The sequence below is a fragment of the Oryzias latipes genome, chromosome 1, assembly GCF_053564925.1.
Source record: "Oryzias latipes strain Hd-rR chromosome 1, Olatipes_Hd-rR_3.1".
In the NCBI taxonomy this organism is placed as follows: Eukaryota; Metazoa; Chordata; class Actinopteri; order Beloniformes; family Adrianichthyidae; genus Oryzias; species Oryzias latipes.
The window spans coordinates 8,104,276-8,126,738 of record NC_136237.1 but is presented as its reverse complement, the minus strand read 5'-3'; the positions used below and the strand labels follow the sequence as shown (position 1 = coordinate 8,126,738).

The 22,463-nt window shown below is 41.4% G+C and overlaps 1 protein-coding gene across 1 annotated transcript in view; it reads left to right on the top strand.

Moving 5' to 3' along the window:
• The window catches only part of prkcaa (protein kinase C, alpha, a), a 166,968-nt gene that overhangs the window by 76,659 nt on the left and 67,846 nt on the right, over nt 1–22,463 (top strand). Inside the window, exon 4 of the mRNA XM_023960408.2 lies at nt 22,022–22,133. Within this exon, the coding sequence (XP_023816176.1) occupies nt 22,022–22,133 (112 nt within the window). The remainder of the gene's footprint in view (nt 1–22,021; nt 22,134–22,463) is intronic.

Below are 22,463 nucleotides of genomic sequence, written 5' to 3'. Positions count from 1 at the left end.
TGTAAACTGTGTGAGCGCTGATGTGTTTTGGCCAGCGCTCCCAGGTTAGACTGTTTTTAGTATGTGTATTAGGATTTGCATTGGAAATCACACCTTTGTATGAGCTCCAGATTAGACTAGAGCTGGCATTTGGTAGGAACGGCATGCGTCTGTCTTTCCACTGGGAGTAAGATGATGCAGTCCACTTAGTGGTGCAAAAAAAGTGGGGCTTTCAGCAAGCTGCAATTATTGTCATAGATCAGTGAGCAGTTCCCGGGCTGCACCGTCTGAGCTGCTTGTAACAGATGCAGTGATATCACTCTTTATTTAAAGCACAGGGTGCCCCTCTGATACAAATATGGTGTCACTCTATATGCACGGGTAATATACTTGATGGACTAATCCTTATACATGTAAGAAGAGGCTTTGCACTTATTTTTCACGAGCTCTAAAAGAATCAGGGAAAAAGGAGGGTGGACCTGCCAAACTGCAGTGAAAATTATTTATTGAAATTACATTGCAACAATCTTATTATCTTTTTGGATATTATTATTATTAATATTTCTATTTTATTCATACAAAGGTAAATTTGCCATCTTTCAATGAAGGAGTTTTTAACCAAAAATATAAAGAAACAGGAATATGAAAAATCTGATATATGAAATATTTTTATTTCTGATAGGGCAGCATGAAATTACAAAATTAAATTACATTTTGTGCTTCTTTTTTTACCCAATTATTTTTCTCTCTTGTAATAAGAAGGGATGGTTGATGGTGGAGGGCTCAGAGTTCTCTGGGCCTCCAGTTGAAGGAATTTATGTTCTCTGTGCTCCTAATAAAGAGATCTAGAAGCTTCTTCACTAATGGTTTGTGACGAGGTTCTCTATCAGAGCTTTGATTAACATTTTGCAAAGGGGGAGGCAAAGAATGTTTTAAAGTCCCACTCCAATCACATCTTGATCCATTTTTTATAGCGTTTCCAGTAATTATAATTATGCTGTTTTTGGCCAAAATTAAAATACTGTGTTGTTTTCTAGGACATAGATTCTGCAGAGTGGCAGTAGTTCATTAGAAATTCACCTCTGCTTGTGGGTGGAACTGTTGGCAAAGAGTAAGGCCGCATCTGCCTCGATCCTTCTGTTTACACTCTTTCAGTTGCTTAAAGTCACTCACAACCTCAAGCTAACATAACCAGTGCATTAAAATTATTCACAATTCGGATAAAAAAATCTTTAGAAACACAATTTTAAGCTGAATTTTCTTCATAAATGTCCTCCAGTGTGAGAAAAATGCCACAAAAACGTGATTTTCATTGAGTGGGTTTTTATGGATAGAAGAGTGAAAAGGATAGATGTTTGGGCATGTTTTTTTTTTATTTTTGATTAATTGTTTTATCATGAGAGGGAGGACAGATGGGGAATACCTGCACAAACTTTCAACTAAAATGTTACAAAGTGATTGCTAAAAACCTGGATAACTCCTACTCCTACACCCAGAGGAGTAGGAATGTAGGGAAAATTTGATTCTGCGATATATCGTGATTTCATTTGGTGATACCTGTGTTGATTTAAAATGCTTTCAAGGCGACATTTATTTAATTATGTATGACTCTTTTCCACTTAAGCCCCCAACCGCTAGTCGGGAGCACAGCACACCGAGCCTCTTCGAGCATCTCTACCCCGCACCAAAACAACGAGACCTCGCGACAGTCAGCTTGTTTTAAATGCTAAATGTTCAGTCCGCCTCACAGTTTTTGTTCTTATGAGATGTGGACTACTTAGTTTTTCCTTGGGATGGGTATCAAACTGGAACTCTGTGCCACTTTGCTGCCATTACCACGTCAAAATGCTGATTGTGGTGCTTTGTAGAGGCCTCCAGATGGGAATGAGTGACACTTGAGATGTATGGATACACATTGAATTGTGAGACTCTTGCCAGTACACACCCCTAGATAGGCCGTATTCATGCTTTATGGGTACGTTCACACTTAAGTCTCCCAAAAGGAAAGTGTCACCAATGCAGGAGGTCTTATGGCAAACCTTAAATAAATATCTTAGATGATGCATATGTTTATGAAAACAAACTCAAATATACAAAACTGTCCTGCAGTTGTGGAGCAGAGAGCTAAGTACAGTGTTGCTATATCGCGGTTTGCCTTTCGCGTTTTTTATTCAGCACAACTTTGCGTTTGTGTATTTTATTTTACTTTTTACAGTGCACTGTGTTCTGCATCCTGATTGGCTGTTGGCCTTGTCAATCTCTTCCATACCGTCTATCCTGTAAAGAGACTGGAAGTTCCGCTTGCCAGAGTTACACAAATCTTTGATTGTGTTCAGATCTTTCTTCTTATTCTATAATACTGGAATGATTATAAAGTTTGAACTATCAGAGTTTCAACAAAAGAGAAAAGTGTGAGGATGTTCATGTCTGTCTGAAAAAAAGTGTAAAATTTGTAGTGAGGGGTTTTACAGCCCAAAACATCTAAAATCCTACTTCACTGGTTTCAGGAAGGACACATTCCATTGATAAACTGCTATTGATGAAGGATCACTGTAACCACATTTAAGCAAAACTCTTAATTAATGCTTCTTCGTTTTTTTGCAAGTGACAGAAAAACAATTAAACTTTTTTTTTTTTTTTTCCCGTTTTGTTATTTTTCTAGCAGATTTATTCCGATCAGCTCATCTGTTCTGGCCCGTTCTGAGAAAATGAACAGCTGGGTCCTTTTTAATGACATTTATCTCTCTTTTTTTATTACCTGTTTATCTGCTAACATTTTATCCCAGAAACTAGTCATCATCGTCTGTATCCCTCAGCTGTTGTGACAGCTGTGATAGCCTCCTCTTGTCCTCTCCTGACCTTAAGGAGGCCGTGTACAGCATGTGCTCATGGCTAACCTGGTAAACCTTTACATCTCTGCAGTATCCAAATTAAAGGTCAAGATCTGAGCTGGCATCTGGCCCAAAACTGTACGGCTCTGATAATGCTCGCCATTTTTGTTTCACCGCTAAAGCTAATGTCTGCGAGGGGCTTTGAAATACAGTACAGACCAAAAGTTTGGACACACCTTCTCATTCAAATGAATGGGAAGGTGTGTCCAAACTTTTGGTCTGTACTGTAGCAGGAGAGACTTGTAAACAAAGGGATGATGGGAAATGAGGGAAGGGTTACTCCAGTCCCGCTCCGAACTCGGAGGTGAATTTCTAATAAATTCCTGCGAAGAAACTATGTCCTGGAAAATGACACTGGCTTTTTGATTTGTTGAAAAACAACATGATCGTAATTAAAAGACCACAGAGAACGCTTTAACATAAGGACTTTAACATTTTTAATTGCAACTTTTTTCATTAGTACTATCGGATCTGTGCATGTTCAGTGCACAAAAGGGCTAACCCTATTATTTTATGGTGGAAATATTCTGAGCATCAACCGTATTTTACAGGTTTTGTAGTCTGGCATGATGTTTTTCTGATGGATTTGTCAGTTTTTTCAGTTCAGATAGATTATGATTCATTGTAGTTGATACTGAGCTGGATCTGGAAAAAAAAAGTCAATTTTCTGTTAAACGTAACTTTTTGGTGTTTTTAACGTTATAGCATTTTTCTCATAATATAGAACGTTTATAGAAGAATTTCAGCATAACCTGCATGTCTGAGTATTTCTTTATTCAAATTGCCTTGGATGAGGAGTAAATGAAATGAAAAGAGGCGCTAAAGCGTCGCCTTTTTGCTCCAATCTGACAAATGGATCCGTGTATGTTTTTATTTCTCCGTCTGAACTATTATCTTTAAATTGTGCGACTGGATAGCTCTGGTATTTCTCGCCTTTTTATTTTTTGCAACGCTAATGCTAGCTTGAGCTTGTGAGTTGCTTGTCGCAAGTTGGAGAGAATGTAAACAAAGGCATGTTGTGAAATTAGCTAGGCTAACTTCCATCCCAGCCGTCCCGCCCACAACCCAAAAGAAACATTCCTAATGAGCTCCTGCAGCTCTGCAGAAAATATGTCTTAAAAACAAAATGTTTTTTGATTTGAGCTAAACACTGTGTAATCATAATTAAAAGACCACTGGAAATGGTTTTACAATAGATAAAAATATATTAGGAGTGGGACTTTAAAGAACCAAGCTCTTTACTCAAAATAAAATTGTGTTAGGTTTCATCAAGTTAGCATGACACCATGTTAACAACATGTACATACTGTAAGTAAAAAGACCTGTATAGAATTTATTCTCTCCTTTCACAAGCATTTTTTGTAAAAAGCATGTGAACAAGGGCAGGTGGGTAAAAGTGTGAGGTTTATGTTTCAGCACTGGGAGGACCAGATGTGTTAACGGATAGCACACGATGAGGTAAAACCTCTTTAAGCTGCTGTGGCAACCTGCCCTGCCTTCAGCAGCTTAGTGAAAGGCCAAAAAGAATCAGCGTTGTGATTTATATGCTAAAAATAGTCATCTTGTCAAGCCTAATGCATCAGGTGTAGATAATTTATAGCTTATATTGTTCTGTTTAGAACCTCCCCCACGGTATGACCTATTGACCTTTACTACTATTGATTTTCTAGTGAAGCAACAAGCTGTTATTGTGCTTGAAAGTATCAGCTTATAGGTAGAAACCATGTAATCAATAAATCATTCTATATTGATCTGTGATCTGGTGGTTACATGATTGATAACTGTGTTCTGGGTAAGAGGTTAATTACGATTGGCTGCAGGATGTTCATAAGTCTCTCATAAAGCGGACCTGCTTACTTGCTGCACTGAAACTGTTCAGTGTTCTTCATCATTGCGGTTTTAAGTGTCCACCGTGCTTTCTGACCCCACCTTCTTCACAACTGATCATGATATCAATCTAGTCATTGGTTCTTATCCAACACTGAAGGTGTATATCCTCAACCCTTGTTCCTAATACCTCTTATGTAGAACGCACGCAGCTGCAGCATGTTATTCCACATTATCTTTAGAAAAGTCTAGTCTAAAGCCCATTTTAGAAAATGTTTACTGAATTTTAAAGAAAACTTTTATGGATTTTATAGAGTACAGGTCCATAAAAGGAGAAACTGAGGATGCAAAGTAGGAAAGAATTTTGCTTTAGTATCCAGGTAACATACCTAACATGTTTTTGTTGTTAGAATGGAGAAGTCCTTCATGTTTAACCTTCTCTCTTTTTAGTTTAAATACCATCAGGCTTCACAGTCTAGAAAAAATGCCTGCATTATAACGTAGATATATTTGCTTTCAGTTATATTTAAATATTTTTTTCTAGGGATTATGTATAAGAAACATTTTTCACCTGAAATTCTGTTAAGTATTATATGTAACTATTTTATATGATGTATTTAGAGCCAAATTACAATTTATTCATGCAATTTTAGTGATTATAAGGGAATCCATAAAGTAGTATTAATTAACCTCTGTGTTAGCACCCTTCAATTTTTGACCCAGTACTGGTTGCTAATGATTATCTCTTTGGGCACTGTCCAATTTAAAGATGATCTTTCAAAATGTTAAAGAATGGCAGATTTAGGTAATGAGATTATAGGTTGTGTTGAGTTGCCAGGTGCAGTCAGCATTTGAAAATGTTCTTCCACACATTAAGCTAACAATATGATTTGTGTTAGTAAAATGTCTCACCCAGGAAGTACTGGAAACTGGATTTGCATTAGTGTCTCAATGAAACAGAAACAAAACTGGCTCAAACCTGACCTACTTTGTCCAGAAAAAAAGATGTCTAAATAATCAATATAATATATTGTTAAGTAGCTGAGGATTGGTTGCACATCTGCATGTAATTAATATCTAACTCTCACTCAAATGAAAGCAGTACAATTTAAATCGTTGACAGTATTAAATGTCACATTACATAAAACACATGGCACTGTGCGTCTCAATCACACACAACAGGAACACGACCAGGAAACAGGGCAACATCGCTAAGAAAACTAGATGAAAGGATCGTTAGCCTCTTCCACAAATCAAACACCTCCTCAAAAGAATGGACAATTGAACAAATGTTTGACGTGTTTCAGTCTATCAGGGTTGCTTTTCAAAACTGGAAAAGTCCTGCTGAACTCAGCCTTTCTGTAAGAAAAATTCCTAAATGTCCCTGTTACAAGTTTCCTCAGTTCAGAAAGATCTTCAGCGGGTTGGCAACTTTATTTGATTGAATCTTCATTCTCTGTCGAATGTTCGCGTCTGGTTTAAACTTCGACTTAGGGATGAGGATTTTCCCTTAAGAACGAAGTGGAGGCTAACAACCGGACGCTAACTTCAGTCGCGTCCGACCTTTAAGGTGTGACGGATAAATAAAGCAAAATAAAACGACACACCCATCAGAAAACGGGTATTAACTAAATTTAAATGTGAATCCATCGTGTCTGCATCTTTATTATTGTGAGATTATGAGAAACATTCCAGAGTCAGTTGCCTTTTGAACTGCTGTAGCAATTGAATTTCCCCAATGTGGGATCAATAAAGAATATCTATCGATCTAATATTATGCAGAGCGACTTGGAAACAACTGTGTCCATAAATCCATCCTGGTTTTGTCAGTAAACAGCAGCTTTATGTTTCTTTAAAGTTGAAGGCTCTTGTTCAGTTTCCTCACTGGCTCTTTTCCCTCCAAAGAAACTTTCCAAACATGTCTTTTTGTTGCCTTTTAGCTTTGGACTTATAACTTAGCTAGCGCTCCGAGTGAGCAGCTGCTTTATGTCACGCGACGCGGCAAGACAGGCGGATGCGGTGAACAGAATCGGGTAGTTGTCCAAAATAAAACTTCCTTCTGAATCACAAAATAAAAAAATGTAAAGAATCAAAGTTAGCGTATGCATTTTTTGTCCTGTCTGCGGCCCGGTACCAAGTGGCCATCGGACTGCAGACCGGTATTGATATAATGGGAACAGGCTGCATGTCAATTAACTTCTAGTTGGGGGACACCCAAAACGTCAAAAAGTAATAATAATAATAATAATAATCCATTTTATTTAAAGCGCCTTTCAAGAAACCCAAGAACCCAAGAGGGGGAGGTGGACCTAGAGCAGGGGTCGGGAACCTTTTTGGCCAAGAGAGCCATAAACGCCACATATTTTGAAATGTAATTTCAAAAGAGCCATACAATAATGTAGTGTCCCTTTCCCACACTGAGGCACTGAGACTTAACCTCTTTTAAGGTTCTTTATTCTGGTTACTGCAGACCGCAACAAACGCCGAACAATTACTCCAGCAGCTCCTTATTCTCTCCCGCCGACACGAGAGAGCTTCTCCCAACTTTATATTCTCCTGCTCCCGCTGCAGCCCTCCCCTTTCCCTTATTCGGCCCATAGCTGAACCCCATTGGTCCAAACTACCTAACAACAGGCTGAGCGACAGAACTGAGGGCCAATCAGGTCTCTGCTTGATCGATGCGTTCCATGAACTCCAGAACTTTTAATACGGCCCAACAGCCATCCAACTCAGACCGCGACAATATGTTTAAAACTAAAATACAAGTGAATGTGTGCATTTGATGTAATTTCAACATTTTTAAAGTACAATAAGTCTGTGGATTCTTTTTAATAACATTGTTATGCTGTTGCTAATAAATGATGAGTATTTCTCGTGGTAGTTTTGCTGATGGTCTAGTCTGGTTTACGTGGTGAGTTTCTGCTTCATGCAGGCGTTGAGACTTTAAACGTGATCTTAGGTTGGTATGAATGTTTTGTAGATGTGAGACAGACTGCTCACATGCGGACCTGGAGCCAAACACACACTCACACGCTGCAGTGAGTGACGGGCAGTGGGTTTTACCTATTTACAATCCCTGCGCGATTCACCTGCTGCCTGTCCCCACAACCCCTCACCCCCACCCTCTGCTTTCTCCCTCACACCTCCCGTCCCCGCATCTGCGCGCTCTTTCTCAGAGACGGGAGCGCGCAGTTTTAGGCACGGCAATTCACAGGTTTCCGGGTGGTACAAACTCTGTGAATTAATAGACAATTTTAAACTTATACTAGTGCTGGCGCAGATTTGTCTCTCTAAGCACCGCTACTACTGCGCGCCTCTGCCATCGCATCGCGCACGAGAAGGACTGGTCTGATGAAGAAAAAAAAATTGAATTAAAGATTTGTCTGCGAGCCACATGTGACCATCAAAAGAGCCATATATGGCTCGCGAGCCATAGGTTCCCGACCCCTGACCTAGAGGATTATGCATCAGGAGTCCTCGGGTACATCAGTAAGTGCACGGAGGATGTCACCAGCACCAGGACTGTAACAGACTTCCCCAACCAGAAACCCTGGCTGAACGCAGAGGTGCGGGCTCTGCTGAAACACAGGAATGCTGCGTTCCAGTCAGGTGACAAGGTGGCACTCAGAGCAGCAAGAAGGGAGCTGCATGCTGGGGTGAGGAGGGCCAAGGCCGCCTATGCTCAGAGGATTCAGGGACACTTTACGTCGAATGACCCTCGGAGTATGTGGAAGGGCATTAAGTGCATCACAGATTACAACACCAGAGATGCACAATGTCCTGAGGACCCCTCTCTACCAGACGCACTCAACCTCTTCTACTCCCGCTTTGAGGACTCCAACACCGCCCCTCCCAGCACCAAACTCACCATCCCACCTGGCGAAGAGCCTTTCAGTGTGACGCCCGCTGAGGTGAGGAGGACCCTCCAGAGGATCAACCCTCACAAAGCTGCTGGACCCGACAACATCCCTGGACGGGTGCTGAAGGACTGTGCACACCAGCTCACAGAGGTGCTGACAGACATCTTCAACACCTCCCTGATGCAGGCAGTGGTCCCCACCTGCCTGAAAACCGCCACCATCATTCCAATACCCAAATCATCCACAGTGACAGGTCTGAATGACTATCGGCCGGTTGCCCTGACACCGATAGTCATGAAATGTTTCGAAAAACTGGTTATGACCCGCATCACAGAATCCATCGACATCACCAAGGACCTGCACCAATACGCATACAGGTCAAACCGATCCACAGAGGACGCCATCTCCTCTGTGGTCCACACAACCCTCACCCACCTAGAGAACAAGAACGCGTACGTTCGACTGCTCTTCGTGGACTTCACATCAGCTTTTAACACCATCATCCCGCAGACCCTCACCCAGAAACTACACACACTTGGACTGAGCCCCACTCTGTGCAACTGGGTCTTGGACTTCCTGACAGACAGACCGCAGTCTGTAAAAATCCGCAACGTCTCCTCCTCCCCGATCACCCTCAGCACGGGCTCCCCCCAGGGCTGTGTGCTGAGCCCCCTCCTGTTCACCCTGCTCACGCACGACTGCACAGCGAGTCACCCCAGCTGTCTGATCGTGAAGTTTGCGGATGACACAGCTGTGGTTGGACGCATCTCCAACAACGATGAGTCTGACTACAGGCAGGAGGTGGAACATCTGGAGAGCTGGTGCAGAGACAACAACCTCTGCATCAATGGGAAGAAGACCAAGGAGATGATCGTGGATTTTAGGAAGGACAGATGCCCCCCTCCCCCCATTCACATCGGAGGGGACGCGGTGGAAGTGGTTTCCAGCTTCAGGTATCTGGGCGTGCACATCTCCAGCGACCTCACCTGGAGCACCAACACCTCCTGCCTGGTCAAGAAGGCACACCAGCGCCTTTATTTCCTGAGGAGGCTCAAGCGAGCTGGGATGGGGATCCCAGTCCTGACCTCCTTCTACAGGTGTGTGGTGGAGAGCGTCATGACCTCCTGCATCACGGTGTGGCACGGCAGCTGCTCTGCGGCAGAGAGGAAAGCTCTGCAACGAGTGACCAAAGCTGCACAGAGGACTGTGGGCTGCAGCCTGCCGTCCACCACTGACATCTATACGACCAGATGCAGGAAACGGGCCTCTCGCATCCTGAAAGACCCCACCCACCCCTCACACCCTCTGTTCTCCCTGCTCCCCTCAGGCAGGAGACTGAGGAGCATAAAGAGCAGGACCACCAGACTGAGGAACAGTTTCTTTCCTGAAGCAGTCAGACTGCTTAACTCCGGTTGATCACTGCACCCCCCCCCCCTCTATGGACAACAAGCTAATTCCCAAGTGCAATATCACAGGGCTGTGCAATACTTAACATAAAATACTGTGCAATTTGAAAAATACTTCTGTGCAATACTCATCAGGAACCACACCATAACAGACTGATATTTTACTGACATTATTATTGATATATATTATTTATGTCTGAATGTAAACGGCTGGCCCGGGACCAGAGAGCCTAATTTCGTTTTATCATGATAAAATGACAATAAAGTTTCCTGAAATCCTGAAATTCCTGAAATCCTGAAATCCTGAACACTTTACAAAACAGAGGTTAAAAATAGACATTAAAAGCACAATAAAAATAGTAGAAAAAATAAAAAGTGAATCAGGATGGGAAGGCAGAAATGAACAGATAGGTTTTGAGTTTAGATCTGAAAGTAGGCAGAGAGTCTATGTTACGGAGGTCAGGAGGGAGGGAATTCCAGAGTTTGGGAGCAGAGCCTTCTCCCAAACGAGTCGGGCGGGAGGGACAGAGAGCTGAACAGAGGAGGAGGATCGAAGAGAACGAGAGGGGGTTTTGAGATGAAGGAGGTCGGAGAGATAAGGAGGAGCCAGGTTATGGAGGGCCTTAAAGGTGAACAGGAGGAGTTTGAATTGGATCCTGGAGGTTATGGGAAGCCAGTGCAGCTGGTGGAGAATTGGAGTGATGTGACTGAAGGAGGGGCCCAGTGAAGTGACGTGGAGGGGCCCACGAAGTATGACTAGTTGGATGTGAGAATGTGTTGGTTGCAACGACCACAAGAGCTGCACCATTTAAAATAAAGACCCCCATCATATTCATTTTGCGCCAAGTTCGGATCTGGGTCTGCGTCCGCTTGACCCGGCATCTGGGTCCCAATCCAGACTGTTAGTGACCCCTGATCTAGGGCATCAAAGTGCAGAAGTGAAGCAGGTGTGAAGGAATATATTTATTTCTGGTTCTGATAGTTCTTTACTACCCAAATCACTATTGTCGTAACTAGGAAAGGCAGGATTTTTTATTGATGTATTCTTTCAAATTCCCCTCCCAATCAAAGTAAGTCTGAACGGCCAAATGTGAAAGGGCATTTTTTAAGTGCAGCCTGCTGTTCCTTCTAGTAACGGCTGCTCTCTTGAACAGATATGATAAAGCAGCACAAAAATAAAACCTTTAGGTGAACAAGACACGGCTAGCTGTCTGAGCCCTCTCTTTTAAATCCCAACAACACATTCTAATGTTGTAATGTATTGTTAAAACGCGAAAGTGACATGAGAAAGCAGAGTGATTGAAGATAGAAAAATATTCCCCTTTTCTATTCTCTGTACAGGCCGTCTTCTAACACTAGGCCACAGGTCTTTATGACTAGTTGAAAGGCTTTTCTGAAGAAGCTTTATTGATCTGTTTTATGTTTTGAAAATGAATTTGTTTGTGAGTGAATGCATGAGGGCCCCTCTACGTCGACAAGGCAGCCCCCTCTCATCAAGCCATTTGGAAGCAGAGGTCCTGGCCAGTGCTCGGCTCACTAATTAGGTTTTAAAGGAGATACTTGCTAATTATTCACTATTTAATGACTGAGCCCACCCCCACATCCACCCCAGTTTTATTCACTGGCTGTTTGTTGCTTTGAGGCTTTTGATCATGTTTATGTATATAGTTTTAATTGATTTTGTCATGATTTTGATGCGGTAAATGGTGTATACGTACTAGGGGTGTAACGATACACTAAAATCTCAATTCGGTTCGGTTCAGAATTTCATAGGGCTGGGTTCGGTACATTTGGGTTCGGTACTGCTGTCTAACAAATCTGCTTGATATGAACCGCTATTTCATGAACTATTGTCTTATTGTTATTTATTGTGTGTGTTTTGCTGCTGGACACCTGAATTTCTCCCTTGGGAGATTAATAAAATTATATTTATCCATCTATCTATTTTTTGAAATTTTTCGCTACAGAAAACTAAGGCAGAAAAAAATTACTTACAAAATGCATTTATTGGTTTTACATAACAATAAATAAAATTGACCTATGAAGGTGATCTGCTTAATAAAATAAGAAAAACTATTTGCTGCCAGGAACCAAAAACTTTGGATAATTAACACTGGCCTGAAAACAAACATTTAAACTTGCACATTTTTTTTCTTGTAAACCCGATTGTTACAGTCGGGTGATGCCGTTTTAAATGCGTTAACAGATTAGATGTGTTACTGTGACATACGCTATCTTTGTGTAACAATGTCGACACACAGCATTCCACTTATCCAATTGTCTTTTGGCTTCATGGATGCTGACAACAAAGCCAAAGTGTTCCCACACAGAAAAAGTAAGGAGATGGGGGGGGGGGGGGGGGGGGGGGTCCTCATCTCTGGCCCCGCGTCTGCATTAGCCATATGTTGACATGCTAACTGTCCGTCACCTAATAGCGTCTCGGAGGAAACTCACGGCTAACATTTCTTCTGCCTCAGCGCAAATTTAATGTTGTGGCGACCTGGGGGTTAGCCCCGCCTATAGCCACTAAGACTCATGGGAAGTGTCAAATCTGGTGTGTTGAATCCTTCACCATCCCTAAGAGAGCTGTGAAGAGAAGTGACGTATATCAGGATTGGCCATAAAGTTTCTTTGTGCTCACATCAGTCCCAACTGAGCGCATTTTGGGCACGGCTTCTGCAATTTACAACCCCAGGAGAAGCCGTTTTCGTTGTCAGCCTTCCTAATTACTAATAATCTGTATTGGTCCTGACCCCACCCCCACCCCCCACCCCCCAAAAAGAAACAAAAAAAAAAACTAAAATGCAAAGCATACCGGTTGATCTCTTTTTTTTTTTTTTTTTTTTTTTTTTTTTTTAACTTGTCCTGTCCAACAGCTAGGCAATCAGATGAGAGCTGAGGGCCTCTTGTGTTGGACATATTTTATTTTAACAAGAGGGGTTATTCATCTTCAGACAAACCAAAGGTATGTCTGAATAAACCCCTTTTGTAATTGAGGCCAAACTTTATTAATTTCAATCATGTTTGAAAATCTTTGGTGTTGGACCGGACGGAAAAGGAAAGAGGGGAAGAAGAGAGAGGGACGTTAGAGAGAGGGGGGGGGTAGGAGAGTGATAATAGGAGGGGAAGGGGGGTAAGACCATGAAGCAGCATAGAGCAGACAGGTTTACTGGTTGTTTATCGTTACGGTACGGTTCAAATGTAGTACAGAAAGGGCGGGGCCTGTTCACACACACTCAAATATTATCAACACACCTGCTAGCCGCAAAAATGTCCACATGTCAGCATGCACACAAAACAGATAGTGTTCACGAACGCATACCTATGCCTTTAAACCAACTAGTGTGAAATCTTTCATTCATTCAATCATGCAAACTATTAGTGCAAAGGTGAGCTAACACCTGTGCTCAAGTGAGTGTTTATGTTCTTCTAAAATGGATGGTGGAATGTGAAAAGAAGGAGGAGGAGCGCCGAGCCATCCCCACACCCAGACCCCCGCCGCAGCAGCAGCGGCAGCCGGAATTCCCCCAACGCCACACGGGAACAGGCAGGGAACAACCGCCCCCCGGGCGACCAAGACCGCCACCCAGGCCAGGGCCAGCAGGACCGCCGCGAGGCCCCCAGAGCCAGAGAGCAGGGAGGCGCAGAGGGAAAGAGAGCGCCGCCCCAGCCCAGCCAGGAAAGCAGCCCCCCGCCGCGCCGGAAGAGCCCAACGCAGGGCCCCACCGGAGAGGGACGCCCACAGCCCCTGACGAGCACCCCACCACCACCCAGGAGTTCCGGGCATCCCCCCGCCCCGACCCCAGGTACGAGCCAGGACCCCCCAAGGGAGACCCGCTCCGCACTCCAGGCAGCCACCCACCCGGCCCACGGTTGGTCCAGGTAGGAGCAAGGCAGGGGCCCGCCGCCCCCGCCCAGGAGGGGGGAACCCCGGGGAAAAAAGGGCGGCCCACAAGGGGTGTTATAAATATGGCCCGACCAGGCTCGGCCATGTTGGAAGTTTGGCGGGGCCCAGCGCCCAGGGGCAAGGACCAGGACCCACCCCCCAGGGACACGAACACCCCCGGCTCAGGTGTAATATGAACCCCCCCACCGCGCGGAGAGAGCACCGCCGGGCCCAGGGAGCCGGCACCCAAGGGACACGGCCGCCATCGCCAAGGGGCCCGCACCCCCCACCAGGGAAGGGGTAGGGGACAGATGGACCCAGGTCCCACCTTCCTTGTAAAATGTGTGTGCGTGTATGGGTGTTTGAGAGGGTGTTTGTGTGCATGTGTGTGTGTTTATGTTTGAATGTATATATTGAAGGGGGAGGGGTGTGTGTACTAAGGGGGGTGCAGTTAAAATTGGCGAGTAGGGCACTAAGGGGACATCTCCTGATTACTCACACATACCGGTTGATCTCTAACATCAACACATGGGCGGGTGAGGAGGGAACCAAACCTTCGATCTTTCCATCATCGACCTCTTCTCGTCTGGACCACGGGTGCCATTGTGCAACCGTTCAAAATTCAAAATAGGTTGGGTTTGGGTTTAAATGATCGCAAATACAGAGGTATTCTTTCTTCTCAATTACAGTTCATTTGGATTAGCTTTACGTTCAAGTCTCACAGTTACTTTATGGGTGCCATTTTTTTCTTCCAGTTCTGCCTGTATAATACCCGAACAAACTTAGCTAATGTATCCATTTATTATTTAAATTGCATGAATTGACTACAAGTTGTAAATTACACACAAGCTAATTACGTTTTTCTTAAAATTTCCATTTATGACTCTTGGAAAATCCTTATGCCTGTTTCATGACTGAAGAACATCTTTCTCTCTCCGCCATTGAGTCGTCATGCAGGACTCCCTCTTTTAGCCATTACTACTTACTGAGTCATCCTTTCAACATTTTGCTGTTCTGAAACAAAAGCGCCACTCAGTCTGGATTGACTTTCCCATTAGGTCTCAATTAGACTGTAAAATAGGTTGGAAACCAAAGACCCATTCTTTTCCCCAGCTCACACACAGGATGTGTTTATGGACAACTCTGTGTGCCCACTATGGTGTAGCCGGCTGCAGCAATTTGCAAGTTTCATTTTGTGCACATAGACGCTCATCCAGATCAGTCTGTAAAGGGAAGACTGGTGGTCCGACATCAAAACCACATAAGATTGAGGAAGCTAGACTAATAAAGTCAGTGAGACTTGCTGATTTTCTGAAGCAAACCTTTACTTCTTGCAAAAACAGAAGTTTTCGACAAAGGTTTTAAAAAGCAGACCTAGTTACTGTTGATGAGCAGGAGGAGAGTTACTGTCACTACGTATCATTTTGCGGAGGATTCCCTGGAAGACAGAGCTTTGACGCTGTCGGTGCATTTTTATGTGATGCTTCCAGAAGTCACCCGGTGGTGACTAAAAAACGAATGTCTGTGCTTGGCCCTTTGTGTTGTGTGTATGATATTGTAGGAGAAAAAGGCGTAATCTAACCCACAGTCTGATATTAGTCTACGGAGCCCTCCAGGGGCCAGTGGTTAAAAAGAAAAAAAATCTGATAAACCGTGCGCACGTATAAATTTTTTTATGAGAAGAAATCCATAGAAATCAAATTTAGTACACCCAAAGCTGCAGAAACATTTGCTAAATGATTTATGGTCGTCTGGAAGTACGATAGTACCACAGTACACAACTCACGATACGATTCGTATCGCGATATTGTACCGGAACAGATTTTCATGTTATTTAAGGAATATGACTTAGAAAACGCTCTACCTGACTATTAATATGCCTTTCATTGAAATAAGGTGGTAAAATTCTGTTTATTTATGATCAAAACATTAAGCATTGCAACTGTATCTCATATAGAAGTTGCTTTAAGCCAGCAAACTCATGGTGCTTTTATTTTGGTGATAAAAGCACTATGAATGTTTGTTTCCAACATTGCTAAACATCTCCTGTACTTTTAAACGGTTGAGGAGCCTGAATGGTGTTTGAACAGGTGCTTCAAAAATAAAGGAAAAAATTCTTTCTGCCTCATCATCACAATGAACTGTGATGATGAGGCAGCTTGGCAGGGTGAAGGAGAGGACTTTAATGTGGCCAAGAGGCTTTATTAACATGACAGTCTGCTCTGCAGCTGAAGCTCTGCTTCCTCACACGTGGAAGTAAACACGGATTTCACCGCTCATCACCACGACGTTGGCCTTTTTTCACAGTGTAGTACATATCATTTTGTTTTATCATGACGCTGAACTAGAATCTATAGCTGGGAGGTTCTCCAGAACTTTGGCCCGCTTTGTCGACAACATTTTGGCTGATGCTATGTGCGTTAGCCGCTGAGCAGCTGCATTGCTTCACTCGTTCTTATCTGAGCCGCTACAAAGCATCGTAATCTGTGTTTTATGATACAACATTGTGCAACATGGCACAGAGTTTCGGTTCAGTACCCATCCCAAGTAAAAACTAAGTAGTGCATGTCTCATAACAACGAAACCTGAGATCTTGTTGTTTTTTTGCGGTGTAGAGCTGCTCAAAGAGGCTCTGTGTGCTCTGCTGCCACCTAGCGGTCGGATGTTTAAGTGGATTACTAGAGTCAGATGTTGACAGACTCTGATAAATAATAAAACAAATATCGTTTTAACACCATTTTGAATCGATACAAGTATCGACAAACGAAATATCGCGATATAAAAAAGGTTAGTTAAGAGTGGGTTTTCACTCAGAACTACTAAAGAAAAGAAAGATAACAAAACATTGAAGGTCAAAATAATTAAAAATAAGTAAGGTCTAGTTTAGTTAGGTCAGAGCTCTTAGTGCAGGGGCCGGCACCCGGCGGCTCCGGAGCCGCATGCGACTCTTTCCTCCCTGTGCTTCGGCTCTGTGTGGTTTTGTAAAACAACTATCACGTTCTAAGATTGTCGTGGTGCCTTTAACACCGTAGTTGTCATCCAAAAAATCTATATAATTCATTGGGTTTACTGAATTTAAAGAAGAAAAAAAAGAAAATTGAAAGGAGTCTGCATCAAAGTGAATTTGTTTCCATCATTTCATTCATCTTAACTGTGGGTGTTTGACAGGCGGAAATGTTGTGGAAAATGGACAGAAGATCAAAGGGAAACATCACGCTCATAAATAATTAAAATAAATAATTAAATAAATATCCTGACAGCATTTTGAATCAATACAAGTATGGCCAAATGAACTATCGCGATGTGTCGGCAAAAACATTTTTTCTAACACACCTAGTATTGCGGCTCCCTGTGCTTTCATCTCAGTGGGAAACTGATCCAAATGGCTCTTTGAGAGGTTCAGGGTGCTGACCCCTGTCTTAGTGTTAGTGGGTAGCAGAAAAAAAAGAATTTCACAATAAAGTTTGTGTAGATTCTCAGTCATCAAGGTCATGATTAAATGAAAAGTGGAAATGTTACGGCTTTTGTTCAAACACTAGTGCTTCATAGCGAGGCAGACTCATTAAACAGTTTCTTTTCTTCTATATGACAACTACCTGTAAAATAAAAATGTATAACTTGAGGCGTGTAAAATAAAACTTCGACTTACACAAAAATGTCTAAGTCAAAGTGTAATAGTGTTGAGGCTTTAAAAAAATCTACCAATATTCTTCTGACTGTTTCCAGAAACACTTATTGTTTAAATGTATAGTTTAATGTAATGTTTAATGTATTGTTCCTAATAGATTGGGAAGATTGTGTTTACAGTCATAGTCAGTAATTGACTGTTTTCATTTAAGGTTTTTGTTATTTTTAATGGGGACAGATGTTGTTACTTAACAGAACCATGGAAAAGGGAGCTTATGTCCAATATTCAATAAATGGTCTGAAGGCTTTCAGATATATTTATATGGAAGTTCTAAAGTGATGCATGTTCCTATGAGATCCTTTGCTGTTTGTTAAAAAGTCAAGTACAATGTGATTGTCCAGTAAAAGAAAAGTTGTGCATTTTTAATAAAGAAACAAAAAGGAAATCTGAACTTTGTGTTACTGTAGACACCTAAGTATCGGCAAATATCAGCTATAAGCTACAGTTGCTGGGGAAATATTGGTTATCGTATTGGCAGGAAAAAATGATATCGGCCCATCCTTGACCTGCATGTCATGCTATTAGCTGCAAGGCTAACTCGTTTAACACTTTAACGCAAAGGTCTTTTAATCCCAGGTTAAAAAATGAATGACTGACCTTCCCATACTGAAAAAAAGCTGCTCTGCAACCCTCCTCTGCTCAGCGCCAACACGAATGGCGATCAAAGCGACTCAGAAATATGCAATGAAGTTTATTGGTGCACCACCCCCATCAGTTCTGAATGTGAGATCTTCTGCACGGTTTCTGCAATTTACAAGTTCAACACATGGAGAACACATGGAACAACTTTGCCTTTTGCACTGCAATCTCTGCTGTCTAACCCTTAGAACACCTGCTCAACCAAACGGTAGAGCACATTTAGAAGACAGATTATTCAAATATTGTCTGTGAATCAACCAATTCTGAGGTGGAGAGAAGCGGCTAGACAGAATTTGGTGATTTACATTTTACGAGCACTTCAGCAATGTAAAGTGCTACTTTTCTCCGCTTCAGAATCGGCTGGAATTACGTTAATTGTGTGAATGATTGAAGAGTTACGGAAGTCAAAAGACCGTCAACATTAGAATTAGAGCTCCGGTGATTACTGATACATGAGCCACTCTTCTAGTCCAATACAGCCTAGCAACTGATCAAGCCCTGATAAAAAAATACTGAAAAAAAACATACTGTCTGTTTAGTAGTAACAGATGCAAATGATGCACAGTAAAAGGATTGTTTCATCTCATGCTGGCACGGCAAAACTGAAACACACTTTCAGTTCTAACGTTACCAGGGCGGAAAGAAAATGAAATTCAAAAGCTGTGTGACAAACTATTTATAGACCTTATAAACAGCCTTTAGAACTAGCATAGGGATCAATTAAAAAGCTTTTTTGTGTGATAGTTAGCCCCTCATATGATCATTTAAGAATTTTATTTTCACTTAGCACAAATAAAACAAACCATAAATACTAGTAATGACATAGTACACACAAACCCCATCAAATTATACATTTGTACATAAAAGAAAAAAAAGCTAATGTTCAAGTGGAAGAAACCTAAAGGCTTTTAAAAAGTTAAACAAGGATAAAAAACAAGATAATGGAGCAGCAAAGCAAAACAAAATTTGTTAATTTTACTTTTCCTATTTTTACAAATCCATATGGTATACTTTGTTGACAATGTCACAGTAAGTGTTTGGATAAAAGGATGTTTTTTTTTCATTCAGTTTTTTAAGTTGATGGAGAATTTCGGTTATTTACTAGATGGATGATCGGTGTATTTCATGGCTTGGGTTCATTAAATCGTATTGAAAGTTGTTCTCGGCTGCGTTTGTATTTTGACTAACGTCATTTTGGAGCCTGGCTGGTTGAAAATAATAATTTACAAGGAAATAATAAAAAGCCCTGAAAACTAATTCTGGTCCTGAAATGCTTTTATAATTCAAAAAGACAATCTCTGTACCTGAGTGGTGCACAGCTCACATGTAAACACAAACAAAAAGCATGACAGAGTCACTTTAGGAAAAGTCACAAAGTTTCAAGTTGGAAACATTTAATGTATTTTCTCTACAACTATAAATAGAAATGGGTGACTTTTTACCCACAAGACAACACGAGGGTTAATAAGAACATTGATATCGCTTCTTGAAACCTAGCGACTTGTATCGTCAGCAAAGATGAATGTAAGTGTTGAGGCAGAAATGTATGCAATATCATTCATATAAATCCTAAAGAGTGATCTCTCTCTGGGACGGTCCCACTTTGCATTGCATTCAAAAGCATTATTGAGCTTTTCCCCCCTAACTGATAAAAAAAAAAAGGTTTTAGCTGTTGGGTATTATGTGCAGTTATGGGTCTTAACCAAGAACTGTACAATCTTGGATTTTGTTGTTGTTGTTTATAGTGGTTAGCAGGAAGGACTCTGTTACCTTCAGATTAGGTCATAAGACCACGATTCATTTAGAAGGGGAAACGTCTTGGATAGCTGTAAAGCACAAATAGTCAATCCTAGACTTCACTGTTTGTGTTTGTGCTCCTTTGGTTTGGGTTTCACCACACGTCGCTGTGGTGTTTGTCCTCTCCACTTGGAGGTTGAAGAAATTTCTTCAGGTCTACCTTTGCAAATGAAAGTTGTGTTTTCATGTCTAGACTGGCAATTATCTTGAATGCTTACTTTTGTGATTTAGTTTTTGTCATTGATGGGGGTCCAGATTGGATGAGAAAGGCCTGATTATTCCTCCCAGCCTCAGACTCTTGAGATTGTTGCAAACATTGCTGTTCTCCTTAGCATTGTGCTAAAACACCAGCTGCACACGTCATCTGTTCCATGGGTGGTAACATTAGCTTTGCTCGGTTGATGATCCCCCTTGTAAAGAACTACGAGTTTAAACACTTTTGGTGATTTTTTTTTTTTTGACTCACTGATTCCCTGTGGACTTAGATTTCCTTAAAAGAATGTGAGTATCATGTAATGATGGTGTTTATCTGAAGTTTTTCTTTGCACATGGCACAGATGTGAAGTAGGGATGCCGGTTTAAAACCAAACTTGGCATTCTCTGCTGGGCCATTGAGTGGAACTGTGACACCTGCTGATGACATCATCCGTGACTGGAATTTTATGCACCTTTTACGGCACCATTTAACCTGATTTTATTTTGAGGAATTATTACAGAATGCGATAAAAAAGCAAACTGTCCAGAAAATGTCTTTTTAACACTCCGGATGATTAAAACTCAATTGAAGAAGTTAAAGTGTCTAACTTCACACACAGACACAGATGCAGAGAGAAATAGAAAATAGAGCAAGTTACTGGAAAGAAATGTCTTATATCTCATATATCTTGCAGCACCAGAGAAAGCAAATTGGTGCATTTATAATTTTTCGTTTTTATTTATTTCGCCTTATATTACCCTTCTTCTGTTTAGAGGAACACGCCACTTCCTCCTCTGCCTCAGCCTGTACCAGTGTGTTCACAGACGCATCAAGTTTATGAGCAAGATACCCTTCATGTTAAAAATAAACGCTGGAGACAATTCGCTTGAAAAGCAGAAATGCCACTCAGAAGTTCATCGCAGTTTTCGCGGACTGTCGCGAGGAAAACCAGACTACGTTAGTATGAACTAAACCGCGCGATTGTGGATACGATTGATGCGATGGCCGATCGCTGTCAAGTCTGAAGAGGGATTTTTAGTCTATTGTTTTATTATATAACAGCAGGCTTAGCATAGGCTAGCGAAAAGGTTTTTCTCTGTTATTTGCCTATTCGCTAATAAAAAAATGATTTTTGTGATTTTTTTGTTTTTGTTTTTCCTTTATGATACACAAATCAAACGGAAACAAAAAGGTTTGTACTGAATAGTGGGCAAAGTGAATCGCTACATCCCTAGTTATAAATCCAGCTTTACTGTATTTCATACGAAACTTTTACATTACTTTGTGCTTTATTTGTATTTGTCTTAAGTCTCTATGATCATGTGTGTCCATATATACATATACACTAATGTTGACTTTTCTTCAAATAATCCTGGTTTAATACCTCATGTCAAATGTGAACAAAAGTAATTGTTGTTTTAGGCTTTTAAATTGGACACTTTATCAGATAAAATACAGAAATAATCTGCTAAGAAGGTATACACTGAACAAAAATCTAAATGCTGCACTTTTGTTTTTGTTCCATCTTTTATGAGCGGATCTCTCAAAATAACCATCTCTCAATTATTGTTCACTAATCCGTGTAAATCTTCTCCTTTGCTGACATAATCCATTCCAGTTATCATGATGCTGGTTAGACAGCCTGGTTATTGCACAGGTGTTGTGTTTGTATTTTTGTTCAGTGTATTTTGACTTTGATTCTAACATGAAACCTGACTTTTTGACCTTCTGAGGCTTTTCTGATGTGACCTGTTAAAAAACCTGACTATTCTAACACTCCTTTACTGAAATGCTGCAGCTTAATTTGTTTCCTGCACATGTTTGATATTTTTTTGTTTTTTGGATTCTTTAGGATCCCAGAACAAAGCACAAGTTCAAGATCCACACATTTGGCAGCCCCACTTTCTGCGACCACTGTGGCTCTCTGCTTTATGGTCTCATTCACCAGGGGATGAAGTGTGACTGTGAGTTTAGTTCATATTAAAATATACTCTTTTTATCATTGGTTGTTGGGAAATTGGTTGTAAATTAGTTGGATTTTCTTTCTGCTACATTTTAGAATGACTACAAATACTGAGAAATATGTACAGTCAATCAGGGTTGAGAATTTTAATTGTGTTGAAATTGAAAAAGCACAGAATTGAGGTTATCCCTCTCTACCATTCAAATAGATATGGAAAAAGAAAGTTGAAGTGACTTAACTCTTTCTTTTCTCTCCTTTCTGACCTTCACTCATAACAGTCACAGCTTTTTTCTTCAGTAAAAGACAATCAAAGGTGCACCGTCGTTCAAAA